Below are 17,553 nucleotides of genomic sequence, written 5' to 3'. Positions count from 1 at the left end.
ACTCCCTGTAAGGATACGTTCCACATACCCAACTCGAGCAAACATGGGCACAGATTAGTGGATCCAAAGCTTATGAACCCCCTTCAAAGTGTGTGCAAAGTTACATGCTGCGGTTCAAAGGGCTAAAGCATCAGCAGGGTGTTGATGAGCATCCAACTACTTATCTAGTGAGGGCTGACCAGGGCTGGGTAACCCTGTTACCCAGTGAGTAACATGTCTCCATTTAGCTCACACAACGACAAGCACAAACCCTCTAATTCAGGAAATAACACCTCCACAATACATCTCCATTTCCTTCATCAATTCGTAGAGATCTTATGAGCAGGTCTCTGGTCCTTTTGATCAAATTTGAAGTGACTTATCTCACCAACCTGATAGCACACTTATCTTCTGAGATACAGCAGTCAGCTTGCCCTCAGAACCTGCAGTAAAGAAACAAATGACAGTGAGGAATTAGCAGTGATCACCCAATTCTAGAAATCGATTCAACAAACTTGCATTTGTACAGTTGCATTACACAAGCCCAGGTCGCAAGATACTTTGCAGCAAATTAAGTACTTTTGAAGTGTAGTCACAATTCTAATGTGGGAAAACGCAGCAGCCAATTGTACAAAAGATGCCACAACCAACAATGTGATCAATGACCATGTAAATTGTTTGTAATCGTGGCCAAGGCACCAGGAGAGCTTTCCTGCTCTTCTCAAATTGATGCAACAGAATTTCAGAGAGGCCAGGGGAAACTATATAAAGGGGTTTAAAAAAAAACAAGAGCAGGACTGAGAATCTGGCAAAAAAACTGGTGACCTGGTTTAGAAAATGGCAGGAACCAAAAAGCAAAGTAGGAATATGGTCTATGAAACGTATTGGGATGGTAAAAAAACAGCACGGATCAGGGTATTTAAGAAAAGAAATGGAGAACGAAACAAACAGAATTGGTCTTGAAAGACTGTGTGTGGGACCAGAGGTAAAAAAAACAGCAAAAGATAAACATTAAGAAAAACAACATAGATGGCAACAGAAATAAGTTAAGTGCAAAATAGAGAAAACCCCAAGCCAGGAAGCAGCAAGGCTGGAGAAACTTATTGGGGGAGAACAGATGGACCTGCACCCTTTGGCACAATGGTGATAGGAGGACCATTATAATGCAATCCTATCCTGTCAATAAATGTTGCAAGTAACGTAGAGCTACTGCAGCAGCAACTAATCAGCATGTTAAGTTAGACGACCAATAATGACTTACCCCCAAGAATGGCAAAGAGGTGCCTGACAAGAGATTCAGCAGCAGCCGGATCACTGCATTGGTGAGTTAAGTTGCGTAAAGCTATAACAGCCTCATCCATCAGCTGGGCATTGTTAGACTTCAGCTGGCCTGAGTAGAGGAAAGAAAGTGCCAAATTTGGACAGTCAAATCAACACACGTCAATTTCCTGCAACAATCTGGAGCCATAATTTTTTCAAAAAACAAGCAGCTTGCCTAATGAGTTAATTTACTCCTTTTTCTTGATTTAAGGTTTAGCTGGACTATGAAGCAGAAATACAGGAAATAAATACAATCAGATCCCCATTAATAGACTGATGGGTGCAATTAGTAAATCTATATAAGCTGTCCATTTATTAGTACAGATAGAGGACAACTCATTACATGGCTCTCCATTTCAAACTTACTTGCAAGGCCTTTGGCGATGTCCGCTGCATATTGGCTAAGGTCAAGAGTTACTGAAGCTAATAGGTAGGAGATGGCTGTAAAGAACAAAGTCAGTAAGTGATCACCACTGTCTCTCTGCACAAAGAAAAACTCAATACATCACTTCAGCCAACTGGAATTCAATATAACTGCGCAGAAAGGAAGAAAGAAAGGAAGCACTTTCACAACCTCAGGATGACGCAAGTACCGCATATGCGTGCCCCATTACAGTCAATGAAATACTTTGAATTATAGTCGCTGTAGTAATTTGGGAAAGGCGGCAGCCAATTTGTGCACAGCAAGCTCCCACAAACAACATGTGATAACGAGCAGATAATCTGCTTTTGATGAAGTTGATTGAGAGATAAATATTGGCCAGGATATCAGGGAGTACTCCACTGCTCTTCTTCAAAATAGTGCCATGGGATTTTGTGCATCAACACAAGGGGGCAGACAGAGCCTCAGCTTAACATCTCTTCCGAAACATGGAACCTCCAATAATCCCTTCATATTGCATTGAAGCATCAGAGTAGATTTTTGTGCTCACAATATTCTGACCCACAGGTGAGAGTGTTATCAACTGAGCCATGGTTGACATACATTGTGGCATCACTTAAAACAAATGATTGAAAAGTGCTTCAAGTTCAATTCGTGGTCTGTGCCAAATTAGCTCATCTCAGTGGAGATACTGGTCTGAATCTTCTGATATGAGGAGTGGCGAATGACTCAACTTAAGTCGCTGATGCGCTTCTTGATCCTGAGAAGTCCTGATGGGCACACATATGCGGTACCTACGCGAGAAGTTTAAACCTCTGATTGCTGGTTTTACCCTGCCCGGATTGCTGCATGATTCCCTAAGACAGTGGGAACAGATGGCCAGAACCATGGACACTTGGGCTGTTTGCCCTATACTTACCCTGGTTTTTACACAGATTTACTTAAAGCTTTTCCTAGCTAGTGTAAAGGCAGCTCACGAGCATAGCTCTAAGTAAATCTGGAGTGTCAAAACCTCCAGCACCACAGCAAACTCAACAGGGGGGGGGTTGCTGGTGTGGGGAAGAAGAACAGCGTAGACTGGGAGTGGGAGAGGAGTTTGTGCAGTTTTAGAGGTTGACAGTCCCATTTAAAAACACTGCAAGTCAATGAACTGAAGACAGGCCTTGAGGGGTGTGTCTTGAGCTCGTGATGGAAAAGGAGATGCCTGGGGGCGGCTTCGCTAGAATTACACTCATCACTTGACCTCCTGACTCTGCTTGTCGCTGTGCCTGCTGACTGAAAGGTTTGGGCCATTATAATCAGCCCCAGTGATGGCTGGGGGGCAGATGTGGGGTGTTTGAAAATCAGACCACTTCTGGTGTGCACAAGCAATTTGGCAGCAGGAAAGCAAAATTGGGATCAGCCACAATGATTTTCATGGTGAAACAGCCAGACAACATTCACTACTTAGCCTTGTACGAAGTATGTTCACCTGATAGTTTTTAAAAATTCGTTTATCAGATCTGAGTAATGTTGGCAAGGCCAGCATTTATTGCCTATGCCTTGTTGCGTTCGATGTGGTGGTGGTGAGATGCCACCTTGAATCACTGCAGTCTATCTGGTGTAGGCACACCCACAATGCTGCTAGGAAGGGAGTTTCAGGATTTTGAGTGAAGGAACAGCGATATAATTCCAAGTCAGGTTGCTGTGTGACTTGCAGGTGGCGGTGTTCCTATGCATCTATTGCTTTTGTCCTTCTGGGTATAGAACTCTCAGGTTTGGAAGGTGCTGTCAAAGAAGCCTTATTGAGTTCTGCAGTGCATCTTGTAGACGGTACACACTACTGCCACTGTGCACTGGTGTCAGAGGCCATGAGTGTTTTAAGGTGGTGGATGGGGTGCCGATCAAGTGGGCTGCTTTGTCCTGGATGCTGTCGAACACCTTGAGTGTTGCTGGAGCTGCACTCATCCAGGTAATTGGAGAGTATTCCATCACACTCTGGATTTGTGCCTTGTAGATGGTGGACAGGCTTTGGGGAGTCAGGCAAGTTATCTGCCACAGAATTCCCAGCCTCTGACCTGCTCTTGTAGCCACAGTTTTTATATCGCTGGTCCAGTTCAGTTTCTGAGAAACAGAAGGTTAACTATGCTTGAGCACTACAGCCAGGCAAGAGAATATTGGAACGAGAAAATAAATAGCTTTGCATTAGCAGCGCAGGTCAATGTGCATCTCACTTACTTTCAATTACATTCTCAGGGCTGCGCAGGATAGATTTATGCATTGTAGGGAGCAGGGAGTCCTTGAACTCTTGATGGGACACATGCCGAAGCAACGACTCACAGCGTTCCTGCGAAAACAAACAGTAAAGCCTCAACGGCTGGTCATTTCTGTACTCAGTGACACAATGTACATTTTCTTCATCCTGCTATATGACCATGTATAAACAATACCACACTGAATTTCTTGGAATCCATCCTATTTGCCAACCGATTCAGCGAAGACTTTCTAACAAGTAGAAAGTTTCAAGTCTTGTTTCACAGCTGTGACCAATGAAGCATAAAAGTGCCCAGGGCACCAGACTCAATCAATACGTCTACAGAGATGCCAAATGGACAGCTGGACTGCAGAATATTGACTAAATAAACCATATGCTTATTTAACTTAAATTTTTACAAATGTTCTGAATGACACTAAATTGTTGCTCACCAGAAGATATTTTGGAGGTTTGGTCTTGCTCATCAGGACAGTCTTCATGTAAAGCTCTAACATCTCATTCTGAAACACAATCAAGAGGGGAACTGGTCAGCCTTTGTCCAGGAGAATTGATTAATGCATCTGACTGCATCATTTGAAAACAATCTCAATGAAGCATGAGATAAATCTTTGTCACCACTACAACAGCGCCCCTTCAGTAAACTCAAGGATTCTCTGGGACAAATCTGTGAGTAGTGTTGCACTATATGATATCTTGGCCTTGGAGGCTAATTTGTTTTTCCTGAGCGTGCGATTAAGGGGTGATCTAATCGAGGTATTTATGATAATTTTAAAGGAGGTGAGAAGGTCGAGAGAGAAAGAGGCCGTTTTCTCTGGAACAGGTGACAAAAACTTAAAGTTAGAGCCAGAACATTCATAGTCAATGTCAGGAAGTACTTCTTCACACAAAAGATAGCGGAAATCCAGGACTCTCTCCCCTAACAAGCTGTTAAAGTTGAGGGTCAAAGGAAAATTCAAAACTGAAATGGACAGATTTTTGTTAGGGCAAGGATACTAAGGGTTATGGAACCAAGGCGATGGAGTTATGATATGAATCAGCCGCAATCTATAAGACTCACAATCATAGATGCCTGCTCCAATCCAACCTTGCCGGGTCCTAAAATAAAAGCAAAATACTACAGATGCTGGAAACTTAAATAAAAACAGAAAGTGCTAGAAATGCTCAGCAGTTCTTGCAGCATCTGCAGAGAGGTCAAGAGTTAATGTTTCAAGTCGAAAATGACTCTTCTTCAGAAGTATTTCCAGCAGTTTCTGTTTGTATTTCTACTGAGTTCCCGCTGTCCAGGGTGATTCAGTAAGGCAACTCGTGATTATGGAGGAGTGAGCTGTGACGAAAGTGGCTCTTAAAGCAGAATTACTATTGGCTTCCAAAAATTGCAAAGCAAAGTTCCCCCAAAAGCTGGAAAGCAAAGTGCCCAATGTGGGATGGGCTACATACTTTATGTTTGTTGATGGAGGCAATGTCTTTCTGGTCTGTACAGTACTGTACCAGTACTCCCAGCATTGCTAAGTGTAACGGATTTGGTTCCAGACCCACTGTTGTTGACAAATACTCCTGTGCAAGGTCTGGGTTCTGAAAAGAGAAGCAGAAGTAAAACAGTTAACACACCGGATTGACATGCTGCACGTTGGGACAGTGCTGCTCAAGGATGCTCTCCCAAATAGGCCCTGACCTCAAGTATCTGTGGAACTCAGCCAACCAGTGCACTACATATCTCTGAGCAAGCCCAAAGTTTTTTGGGCCCATTCTAGAATACAGCATCAGACAGGGTGGCTATAATTTCTAGTTAACTGGCACTTGTTTATGCAGCTATATCATAAATGTGAGATAGTCTCCCCTCATATGATCATTATTCTTTAAAAGAAGTTGAGTCTGTTGGAGTCTTTCCAATGAGATGGAAAACTGAGGCCCCATCTATCCTCACAGGTGGGCATAAAACATTCCAATGCACTATTTTGAAGAAGGGCAGGGGAAATTTCAACAACAACAACTTGTATTTATAGCGCCTATAATGAAAAATATTCCCAAGTTGTTTTAAAAGGAACATTGTGAAGCTAAATTTAACATAGGGCAATATTAGGGCAAACAGCCAATAGCTTGGTCAAGAAGTAGATTTTAAGGAGCATCAACAAAGGAAAGAGAGTTAGAGAAGCAGAGGTTTAGGTAGGGTATTCCAGAGGTTAAAGCCTTGGCAGCAGGAGGCACAGCCGCCAATGGTAGCCACCAATTAAAGTCAGGGATGCTTAGGAGGCCAAATTAATTAGCACAGATATCTCGGAATTTGTGGGGCTAGAGATTAGTGATAGGGAGGTGCGAGGCCAGCGAGGAACTTTAAAACAAGGATGAGAATTTTAAAATTCAGGTGCTGCTTGACTGGGAGCCATTGTAGGTCACTGAGCACAGGGATGATGGGTAAACTAGACTTCATGTGAGTAAGAGCACGGACAGCAAAGTTTGGGTGAGTTTGAGTTTACCGAGGGCGGAATGTGAGAGGCCAGCATTGGGGTCGTCATGTCCAGAGGTAAAGGCATGGATGAGGGTTTCTGGGGCAGATAAGCTGAGCTGGAGTGGAGAGTCAGGCAATATTACAAATTTTGAAGTAGTATTAGTGATGGCATGGAAAGGAGGTCAAAAGTTCATCTCGGGGTCAAATATGACACCAACGTTGCAAGCAGTCTGGTTCAGCCTCAGACAGTTGTCAGGGAGAGGATGGAGTCAGTAGCTAGGGGATAGAGATTGTAGCATGGACTGAAGACAATAGTTTTTGGTCATCCCTATGTTTATTTGGAGGAAATTACTGCTCATCCAGTACATGATGTCAGACAAGCAGTCTGATAATTTGCAGCAGTAAAGGAGTCGAGAGAGGTGGTGGTGAGGTAGAGCTGGGTGTTGTCAGTGTACATGTGAAAACTAACACTGTGCTTTTGGATGATGTCGCCGAGTGACAGCATGTAGATGATAAACAGGAGCGGAGGTGGGGGGGGGGGGCAATCAAATAAAGATTCTTTGGTGGGGGGGGACACCAGAGGTAACTGAGGGAGCAGGGAGAGAAGCCATTTTAAGTGATACTCTGGCTACAATTAGATAAGGCTGGAACCAGGCAAGTGCAATGCCACCCAGCCAGACAATGTGGAGATGTTGGAGGAGGATGGCGCGGTCAACCGTATCAAAGGCTGCAAACAGGTACAAGGATGCAGAGGGATAGTTTACCATTGTCACAGTCGCACAGGGTGGCATTTGACTTTGATCAAAGAACTCCCGTTGTCCTGGATAATATTTATCCCTCAGAGAAATATCACTAAACCCTGATCATCAAATTATGGAATCCTGATGTGTGTAAAATTGGTTAGTGTTTCCTACAAAACAATGGTTATAGAATGTTTACAGCAGAGAAGGAGGCCATATTGCCAGTCATGTCTGTGCTGGCTCTCTGCAACAGCAGTTTAGCGAGTCCCACTGCCCTGCCTTTTCCCTGTAATCTTTCAAACTTTTCTCTCTTCAGGTGCTTATCCAATCCCCTTTTAAAATCTACAATTATATCTCCCTCCACCACCCTCTCAAGCAATGTATTCCAGATCCCAATTGCTTGCTGCATTACAAAAATATTTTCTCACATGCCTTTGGTTCTTTTACCAATCAATTTAAATCTTTGTCCACTGGTTCTGAACACATCAGCCAATGGGAACAAGTTCTCCCCATCTGCTCTGTCTAGACCCCTGATGATTTTGAATACCTCTATCAAAAATCTTCTCCCAAAATTTTCTCCTCCAAGGAGAATAGCCCCAGCTTCTCAAATCTATCCTCGTAACTGAAGTCCCTTGTCCCTGGAACAGTTCTCATAAATCTTTTCTACACTCTCTCCAAAGCCTTCACGTCCTTCCTAAAGTCCAATGCTCAAAATTCGACACAATACCCCAGCTAACGCTGAACCAGCGCTTTATAAAGATTCATTATAACGTCCTTGCTTTTGCACACTTTGGCTTGATTTATGCAGCCCAGAATCCCAAATACCTTTTTAACCACTTTTTCAACCTGCTCTGCCACCTTCAACGATTTGTGCACATATACTGCAGGTCCCAATATTCCTGCACTCACTTTAGAATTGTACACTTCGGTTTGTTATTTATTATTGTAAGTACTTCCTTGGGAGTGAAACATTTTGAAATCCTGAGTTTGTGAAAGGTGCTATATAAATGCAAGTCTGCTTTTCTTTCCATTACTCTACAGGAAACTTTAAACTTGAAAACATTACTTCAAATGTAACCATCAATCAGGTGTTATTTCCCCACTCTGCCACTCTCCTAGTTCTTTGACCAGCAGAAGACCAAAAAATACAGAGCACTCCAATTAGGCAACTCCATTCATTCTGTGGCTACAGCATTTCAATATGTTATGTCCTTCCACAACATCAGCACTGAATACAAACAACAGACACCATATCTGCTCACGGACATTTCCCGTCATCCATCAGCACCAGCTGTCTCCAATTCTCCCAAACATAGCCTACAAGTATGGTCACATGCCCTTGTTCATTGCTCTCCCATTACTCAGCCTCAACCCCTCCCCTTAGACACACCACCCCCCACTTTATCCAGGAATCATTCTAGCTGCCGGGCCCCACCGATTCTGTCCTTTCCTTACCTCTTTCCACAGATGTTTGAGTTTCTTCAGGACTCCATTCACCGTATGCTTATTACCACCACCCACAACCTCTGTTAAGAGCAGACATTGTACATCCACCTATCAGGGAACACAAGGCGTGTGGTTAGATTAGCATAAAAATGGTGCTAACCGCATTGTTAAAAATCTTCATATAAACTACAAGGCTGCACCCCACGGAATTCAAAACCTCTGATTCACAGGCTTGGCTTTTTTATGTATTTTATTTTCAAACTAAATCTTTGTACAAGCGGAGTATTTCCACAGTTCACTCTCATGAACAAGATGTGGAATTAAGGCCCATGTTCTCTGCTCAATAGCATGAATCAACTCCAAACAGAGGGAAGCTGCATCTACTGCACCAATTAATTTTTCAATGTTCACATCAGGCATATGCAACTATGTATATGAAGGTCCAACTATGGAGCTCGCTTAATCTATGCAATCTTTCAATTTGGATTGGTCCTGAGCTCCTCTAATTTCTTGTCAATTATGGACCAAAAAGGGGGTCTGCATAGAGGCAGAGAGCATGGCTGAAGTGCTAAGTGAGCACTTCACATCTATCTTTGCAAAAGGAAGATGCTGCCAAAGCCATAATGAAAGTGGAGGTAGTTGAGGCACTATTGGGCTAAAAAATGAAAAGTGGAAACATGAGAAAGGCTGGGATGTACTTAAAGTTGATAAGTCACCAGGACTGATGGGATGCAGCTGCTGGCCGTAAATTTCCAATCCTCCTTAGATTAGGGATGGTGCTAGAGAACTGGAGAATAGCAAATGTTACACCGTTGTTCAAAAATACGATGCAGTGATAAACCAAGCAGCTACTTGTTTCAAAATGATAATCTGGAAAAAATTAACACTCACTTGGATAAAGGTGGATTAATTCAGGAAAACCAGTATGGCTTTATTAAAGTTAAATCAGGTTTAACTAACTTGATTGAAGTTTTTGATGAAGTAACAGAGAGGGTTGATGAGGGTAATGCAGTTGATGTGGTGTATATGAACTTTTAAAAGATATTTGATAAAGTGCCACATAATAGATTTGCCAGCAAAGTTAAAGCCCATGGAGTAATAAATGGACAGTGGCAGCCTGGATACGAGATTGGTTGAGTGTCAGGAAACAGACAGCAGCAGTGAACTGTTGTTTTTTGAACTGGAGGAAGGCGTACAGTAGGACACCCCAGAGGTCGGTACGAGGACCACTGTTTCTCTCGATATGTATTAATAATTTAGTCATTGGTGTACAGGGCACAATTTCAAAATTTACAGATGACATAAAATTTGGAAGTATTATGAACTGTAAGGAGGATGGTGATAGAATTCAGGAGAACATTGACAGACTGGTTGAATGTGGCAGATGAAATTTAATGCAGAGAAATGTGAAGTGATCCATTTTGGTAGGAAGAACGAAGAGAAGCAATATAAAATAAAGGGTACAATTCTAAAGGGGTGCAAGAACACAGAACTAAGTGTGCACAAAATATTGAAGGTGGCAGGAAGGTTGAGAAAGTTACAATATGGGATCCTGGGATTTATAAATAGAGGCATTATACAAGCAAGGAAGTTATGATAAACCTTTGTAAAATAGTGATTCAGCTTCAAGTGGAGCATTGCGTCCAATACTGGGCACCACACTTCAGGAAGTTGTAAAGATGTAGGAAAGGTTACAGAAAAGATTTAAGAGAATAGTTCCAGGGATGAGGGATTGGCGAAGCTAGGCCTGTTCTCCTTAAAAAGACTGAGAGGAGATTTGATAGTGGTGTTAAAAATCACAAGGGGACTGGACAGAGTAGATAAAGAGAAACTGTTTCCATTGGTGGAAGGGTAAAGAACCACAGGACACCACTTTAAGGTGATTGGCAAAAGAACCAATGGCAACATGAGGAAAAACATTTTTACACAACAAGTAGTTCAGATTTAGAATGCAAGACCTGAGAGAGTGTATGGTGGAAGCACATTCAATTGTGGCTTTCAAAAGTGAGTTGGATAAGCTCCCAAGAGAGAAAAATTTCAGAGCTATGGGAAAAGGAAAGGGGAATGGAATTAGCCGAGTGGCACTTGCAGAGAGCCAGGATAAACATCATAGGCCAAATGGTCTCCATTTGTGCTGTAACTGTTCTATGTTTCAATGACCTCAGGTTCTCTCAGCTTATCTGCCTCACTCCCTACCACCGCCATATCCTTGGGCCATTCTGTTCGGAGTTATTGGTAACACTTTTGCCTCTGAGTTAGAAGGTTATCAGTTCAGATCCCATGCCAGAGACCTCCATACATCTTCTAAGTTAACCACTCCAATACTGAGTTGCACTGTCGGAGGTGCCATCTTACATACGAACAGTCAAAACAGGAGCAGAAGTAGGCCATTCGACCCCTCGAGCCTGCTCCACCATTCAACAAGATCATGGCTGGTCGTTTGTATTTTGAATTCCACATTCCCATCTACCCCCAATAACCTTTGATTCCCTTGCCTAACAAGAATTTACCTACCTCTGCCTAAAAAATATTCAATGACCCCGCAGAGAGTTCCAAAGTCGCACAACCCTCTGAGAAAAAAATTCTCCTCATCTTTTAGCGATGTTAATGCGAGGTCCTGTCTGTCTTTTTGTGTGGACTATTTGAAGGGGAGGGGAGTTATGGCCAACGGCATCACTGGATATGGATAGGAAGTTTGAGAAAGTGGTTAAAAACTCATATGGGATCCTGGGATTTATAAATAGAGGTGGCATACATGCCTCTATTTTCCCAGGTGGGAGCTATTGTAATGTATGGATGAAATGGATTGCACACCACCATGAAAAAAATAGGAGGTTGAAATTTCATCAAGGAAGCAAAACAATCCTTTCTACCCTTCTCAAGAAACGAGCAGCTTTAGGAATTCAAGCATGGAACATAGAAAACCTATCAAGCTCATTTCCTGCACAGCCTGTGTACTTCCCAATCTACCACAAGTCTCGCCTAATTCACCACCTGAAACTCCGGTAGAAAGCTTTCACTGTGCTGCCTCCTAACAGGTAACATGAGCAAAACTGCTGAACACCAAACAACTACACAACCTATCATATTCATCCAGGCCTAGCTACTTTCCTTTCAGCTGAAGGTTCAGCAAGCTCCAGTTTTATTTCTATGGTGCATTTTCTAAATGTTGCAACAACCCCCCAAATAACCATATGTAAAAAGTAGCCACTTCCATCTCCCCTCCACTCACCAACTTTTTCCACATCTCGGTTGCTCGTTTTTCAGGAGTTGTGAAGGCCGCCTTGACCAGCAGTAACGTCCAGTTGAGAGCAAGGGACGCTGCTGATGCACTGCTCTTACTGTCAGGATGAGACACCGAGTGAGAGAGTTTTTAAGGAGTTAGATTGTTACAGTCATATGTATTTGAACAAGCATTGGCTCAAAAATAACATGAACAGCAACTAGTAAATCCACATTCGATTGGCCCTCAGTCATCGGCAGCACATTACTGGTTTGGGAAGGTGGTGGATATCATCCACGCTTTCAACTGTCCTGTTACTCTCTGCTACAAGCATTCAAGATGATAATAGTATTATTCCACACAGTCCCTGGCCTTCCTCCCCTGCAATTCCTACCCATGGTAGGCTTGCTGCTCTTTGTGCCTCCACTCACAGCCTGCTTTGCTGTGGGACGATGATGGAGCTGGGAATCACTGCAGTGTCCCACCACCTTCCAATGAAAGATGGCAAAGGGATGCATTTGGGAAGCAGGATTATCCCATTTTCCATACAGTGAGCCATAGGACCCAATTAACATAAACCTGCAGGAACAGAACCTTAGGCACAAAGAAGGAGCTTCTTCAGCCATCATGTCAGCTCTTTGAAAGAGCTATCTGATTATTTCCACTCCCCTCTTTGCTCTTTCTCCATAGCCCTGCAATACTTTCCTTTTCAAGTATTTATCCAATTTCCTTTTGAAAATTACTGTTGAATTTGCTTCAGTCTCACACTGTAACAGGTCTAGAGTTCTTCCCCCCACCACCCAACCCCTCACTGTCATCCAATCTCTCTGGGATGGAAAGACAGACTAGGAGTATTAAACAATGCCAGTGGAGGATGCACCACATTTTTGTTCCTGACTGAGAAATTTGGCATTACTCCACCAGTGCATGGTAGCGACATGCTGGAGAGTGGCTCTTGAGCGAAATGTCGTTTGGGATTGTGGTCCCAAAAGTAGGAGAGTAATTCTGGAATAATCCAACCAAGAGATACCATAATCTGCCAGAGTGAAGTTTCTTCTGGCAATCTAAAATCAGTGAACTTCAACTTTAGGCAAAGAATTTCAATTTCCTAGTTCATTCCTATTTAAGTGATAATTGGGCACCCATGTCATTGCTTTATTCACCAGTAAAAGTCCAACATTCCTCAGATCAATGACAGTTGCTGACTCCAGTCAGTATTTAATGTAACTTAATATTTAGTGTAAATTTGTACACAAACATTTTCAATAGTTAAAATAAACATGATTCATATTACCACGGGATTCGGAGCGTGTGTAACATTGGTATGGAGGTTCTAGACCCAGTGGCTCTCCGATGGACAGTTGTCCAGTTTCAAGCCTGTGCTCAATGCATTCAGTAGTGGTGTGCAGTTTCTGTATCAATTGGCTCTGTACACCATATGACTATGAGGTCAATTGGAGATCTGCAATTAGCAGTAGAGTGCAACGCATACACACTCACTGTAAGGACACAATGTTCTATCTCTGCTTTGTATCAATTCCATTTTGATCTGTGAACTGTAAATACCATGGAGTCTCCATTTCAGGAGATGATTTATTCGCAACAGTCGATGAGACAGTGGCATAGTGGTAACGTCACTGGACTTGTAATTCAGAGGCCCAGGCTAAGGTTCTGGGGACAAGGGTTCAAATCAAGGGTTCCATGGCAGCTGGTGGAATTTAAATTCAATTAATGATCTGGAATACAAAACTTGTCTCAGTAATAGTGACCATGAAACCATTGTCAATTGTCGTAAAAACCCATCTGGTTCACGAATGTCCTTTACAGAAGGGAATCTGCCGTCCTTTCCTAGCCTGGCTTCAAGACCAATAGCAATGTGATTGACTCCTAACTATCCTCTGCAATGGTGTGGCAAGCCGCTCAGTTCAAGAACAATTAGGGATGGGCAACACATGCTTGCCTTGCCAGCAATGCCCACATCCCATGAAAGAATAAATAAAGACAACAAAACTCTTCGGGTAAACAAAAGCCATTGCAAAAATCCACACATATCTCCTTGGCACTAGCCTCCCAGCTCAGTGTCCTTGTTCATTGCTTTGCATACCTTGGATTTCCATTCTTACAGGTGATTCCCGTCGACTGCAGGCATTGCACAAGGTGTTTTGTTGTTGCCTCAGCATGACTTTCAACTAATTGCTGAATAACCGCCTGTAGGGCTCTCTGGGATGCTGCATCTCTGCCAAATGATATCAAAACAAATCTTTAGCTAATTCCAATACTTTTCAGAAGTCTCATTATACAGCAAACTAACTGGAAAGCACAGACTCATACACTTGGAATTACTGCCACATATTTCTTCAAATATTCAGAAGGCAATTAAGATGGAAGATTTGAGCTTGTGCAGTAGAGTGCTTAGCAGTGGCCAGGTCTGAGATACGTTACAAGGTAGAGCATGGGAAATCTGCAACGAATCTCCCCTCTTCCCAATCTATAAATACTTAATGCTCCAACTCTTACCCAGAATGGGTAAAGTTTTCTGCAGCACTGACATCCATCACCTTAATAGACACAGGTTACAAATAAAATACCCTCAAGAGGAGGTGTTTAGATTCTCTCTTGTTGGAGGTGGTCATTTCCAGGCACTTGCGTGATACAAGTTACTTGTCACTTCTCAACCCAAAGATGAATGTTTGTGAATGTCCGGTCTTGTTGCTTGTGAGCACGGACTTCCTCATTACCTGAGTTGTGAATGGAAGGAAAGGCTGTGCAATCATTAGTGGACATGTCCACTTCTGACCCTATTACAGAGGGAATGTCATTGATGAAGTAGCTTAAGATGGTTGGACTTATGACACTGCCGAGGAACTTCTGCAGTGAAGTCCTGAGGCTGAGATGATTGGCCTCCAGCAACCACAACCATCTTCCTCTGTGATAGGTATGACTCCGGCCAGTGGAGAATTTTTGCTCCATTTCCGTTGGCTTCAATTTTACTAATGCTCCTTGATGCCACATTCCCTCAAATACTGCTCTCATGTCAAGGGCAGTCACTTTCACCTCACTTTTGGAATTCAATGTTTTTGTCCATGAAATCCTGGAACAATAATCTAGAGGCCTGAGCTAATAATGCAGAGAACCCAAGTTTAAATTTTACAAAGGCAGTCTGAGAACTGGAATTCACTTTCGAAAGAAATCTTGGAAGTAAAACAGGTCTCAGTAAAATTGACAATGAGGCTGTCAGATTACTATAAAAACCCACGTGGTTTACCTAGATATGATTGCAGTTTCACACCAGTATGTTTGATTCAGAAATCCCTTCTGAAGCGGTAGAGCAAGCCATTGAGATTTATCACTACCTTCTCAGGACAACTAGAAGTAGCAATCTTTGTCTTGCTACAAATGAATTTAAACAAAAATTCGCGAAGCTAACTAATCAAGACAATATGAAAGTTGCGGTTGACTAAGAACGAGTGAAAATGGTGATGGATATCTTAAAACCGTTGCTCATGCCTTTGCAGAATTATGAAATAATGAATGAGCTCAAACTTAAAGCACATTAGGATAAAATAAACAGTGAACCAATAGCAATGTCAGATTTAGTAATGTACAGTTATGGGTATAGTAGCTACAGAGGGAAATATATTATTTGAATTGAAATTTCTGGTACTAACCTGTAGCGATGCAGTGTCAAGCAGAAAAGTTTGCACAAGCCTTTCACAGCAGCATCAGGTAGGTCTGAAAAGACAAAGGACAAGCAGCTATCACACAGTGATAAACCAGGGTACTCAGACAGTTGCTAAAGAGTACAATAAATGCCCCCACTGATACTGCCTTCATCTATATTTAAGGTACTGAATGTCCTGTGTATGGTATGAACTACCTGCAAGTGCTTAACAGAATCTGACACCTCGTGCATTGGTAACACAAAAACCTCCAGCTACAGAGTGATCCACGATCTTTCTGACAGGAGGAAAGAAACAATCTCCATCAGTCTTGACTCAGTGGGTAGCACACTCACCTCTAAATTAGAGGATCATGAGTTTTGACGCCACTTCAGCATCCGTCTGTCTGGGTAGGCCACAAAGATTCTGCAGCACTATTCAAAGAGCAGGGGAATTCTCAGAGGATCCTAACCATTAATTGTCTTCAACCAACACCACTGAGAAAACAGATTGTGCAGTCCAAAAGATAAGACAGACAGGAAACCCACCCTCAGAGATCCTCTGTCTGCTGCCCATGGGCTCCCTCAACTTCTGGCCACCTGTTACCCACTATAGACTGGATTTCTGCACAACCCCCTTCTGTGGGTAGACATCTGGCTACCACTCAGATGGAACAAGCTGCTGACCTACACTTCACATCAAAGTGGACCGCACTGCAGCATTAACAAGTAGCTCTCAACTGAGGCACTACGGCAGGCTCCGATCGTCAGGAAGGTTATAACAGTGCTCACTTAAAAACCTTTTTTATTTTTTGTTTTTATTCATTTCTAGGACGTCATTTCTAGGACGTAGGCATCGCAGGCAAGGCCAGCATTTATTGCCCATCCCTAACTGCCCTCAAGAAGGTGGTTGTGAGCTGCCTTCTTAAGCCACTGCAACCCATGTGGTGCAGGTATACCCACAGTGCTGTTAGGGAGGGAGTTCCAGGATTTTCAGCAACACTGAAGGAATGACGATATATTTCCAAGTCAGGGTGGTGAATGACTTGGAGGGAAACTTCCAGGTGGCGGTGTTCCCATGAATCTGCTGCTCTTGTCCTACTAGATGGTAGCGGTCGTGGGTTTGGAAGGTGCTACCTAAGGAGGCTTGGCAAGTTCCTGTAGTGCATCCTATAGATGGTACACACTGCTGCCATTGTGCGTCGGTGGTGGAGGGAGTGAATGTTTGTGGATGGGATGTCAATCAAGCGGGCTGCTTTGTCCTGGATAGTGTCGAGCTTCTTGAGTGTTGTTGGAGCTGCACTCATCCAGGCAAGTGGAGAAATGAAGCCAGGTGCTCTGGGAGACAGTAAGGTACTTTAAAGAAGGTGAAACAGGTTTTCACTATTCAACGTGGAGCAGCGAGATATTCAAAACTATGATTCCAATTTGGGATCCAATTTTGCCCCAACACAAAACTCTTGAATGCTCAGAGGCCCCCAGGGATGATTTGATTCAGCAGACACATACCTTTTCCATTGACACAGCTCCCCAATTCCGAAAGTATCTGCTGTCTCTCCTTCACGCTGGCTGTAGTGACTTTCGCAGCAAACCTCCTGAGGGTATCTGAAACCTGCAAGTCAATCACACTGGTCTCACTCTAAATCCTGCTAACCAAAGTATCTAACTTATCCCACAGTGTTCCAAATATCTCACATTTACTAACAAATAAGGCATTGGCTGGACCAGAATCACTGGATTCCCACCAAGTAATAGATTTAATGTAGGAATGAAGAGAACCAGCTCCATCTCCATTAATAAAGCTGCTCACAGGGCATCAGGATAACAGAGTCCACAGCCCAGGAAGGATCAATAAATCCCTCTTGCGTGCAACAATGGAGGAAGGATAAAAGTGACCTCTGCACCACAGGCTAGCAAAGTGAAAATCAAATGCCTGATGGAAAGTGCATTTTGGCCTCGGTTATGATGCCCTCTTTGTTTTAATGGTCTACTGACTTTCAATGTTTGAGCTCACATGGCATGTACGTCCACTTGAGAAAGATACCCGAAGGGCTTGGCAAATGTGGAATTGCACCCCTACACAGGTGAGTATTTGTAGAGAGAGC

General features: G+C 43.0%; 1 protein-coding gene across 1 annotated transcript in view; it reads right to left on the bottom strand.

The window, feature by feature from the left end:
* gcn1 (GCN1 activator of EIF2AK4) overlaps nt 1-17,553 on the bottom strand; it is a 118,552-nt gene that overhangs the window by 89,819 nt on the left and 11,180 nt on the right. Inside the window, exons 2-12 of the mRNA XM_078553866.1 lie at nt 16,958-17,060; nt 15,459-15,522; nt 13,895-14,026; nt 11,800-11,908; nt 8,577-8,675; nt 5,373-5,507; nt 4,367-4,435; nt 3,899-4,007; nt 1,666-1,740; nt 1,241-1,369; nt 372-422 (exon numbers count right to left, since the gene is read on the bottom strand). Coding sequence (XP_078409992.1) covers nt 372-422; nt 1,241-1,369; nt 1,666-1,740; nt 3,899-4,007; nt 4,367-4,435; nt 5,373-5,507; nt 8,577-8,675; nt 11,800-11,908; nt 13,895-14,026; nt 15,459-15,522; nt 16,958-17,060 — 1,075 coding nt within the window. The remainder of the gene's footprint in view (nt 1-371; nt 423-1,240; nt 1,370-1,665; nt 1,741-3,898; nt 4,008-4,366; nt 4,436-5,372; nt 5,508-8,576; nt 8,676-11,799; nt 11,909-13,894; nt 14,027-15,458; nt 15,523-16,957; nt 17,061-17,553) is intronic.

The sequence above is a fragment of the Cetorhinus maximus genome, chromosome 12 (assembly GCF_964194155.1).
Source record: "Cetorhinus maximus chromosome 12, sCetMax3.hap1.1, whole genome shotgun sequence".
NCBI classification, from domain to species: domain Eukaryota; kingdom Metazoa; phylum Chordata; class Chondrichthyes; order Lamniformes; family Cetorhinidae; genus Cetorhinus; species Cetorhinus maximus.
Note: the sequence above shows the minus strand (reverse complement) of the source record. Positions and strands in the feature narration are given on the sequence as shown.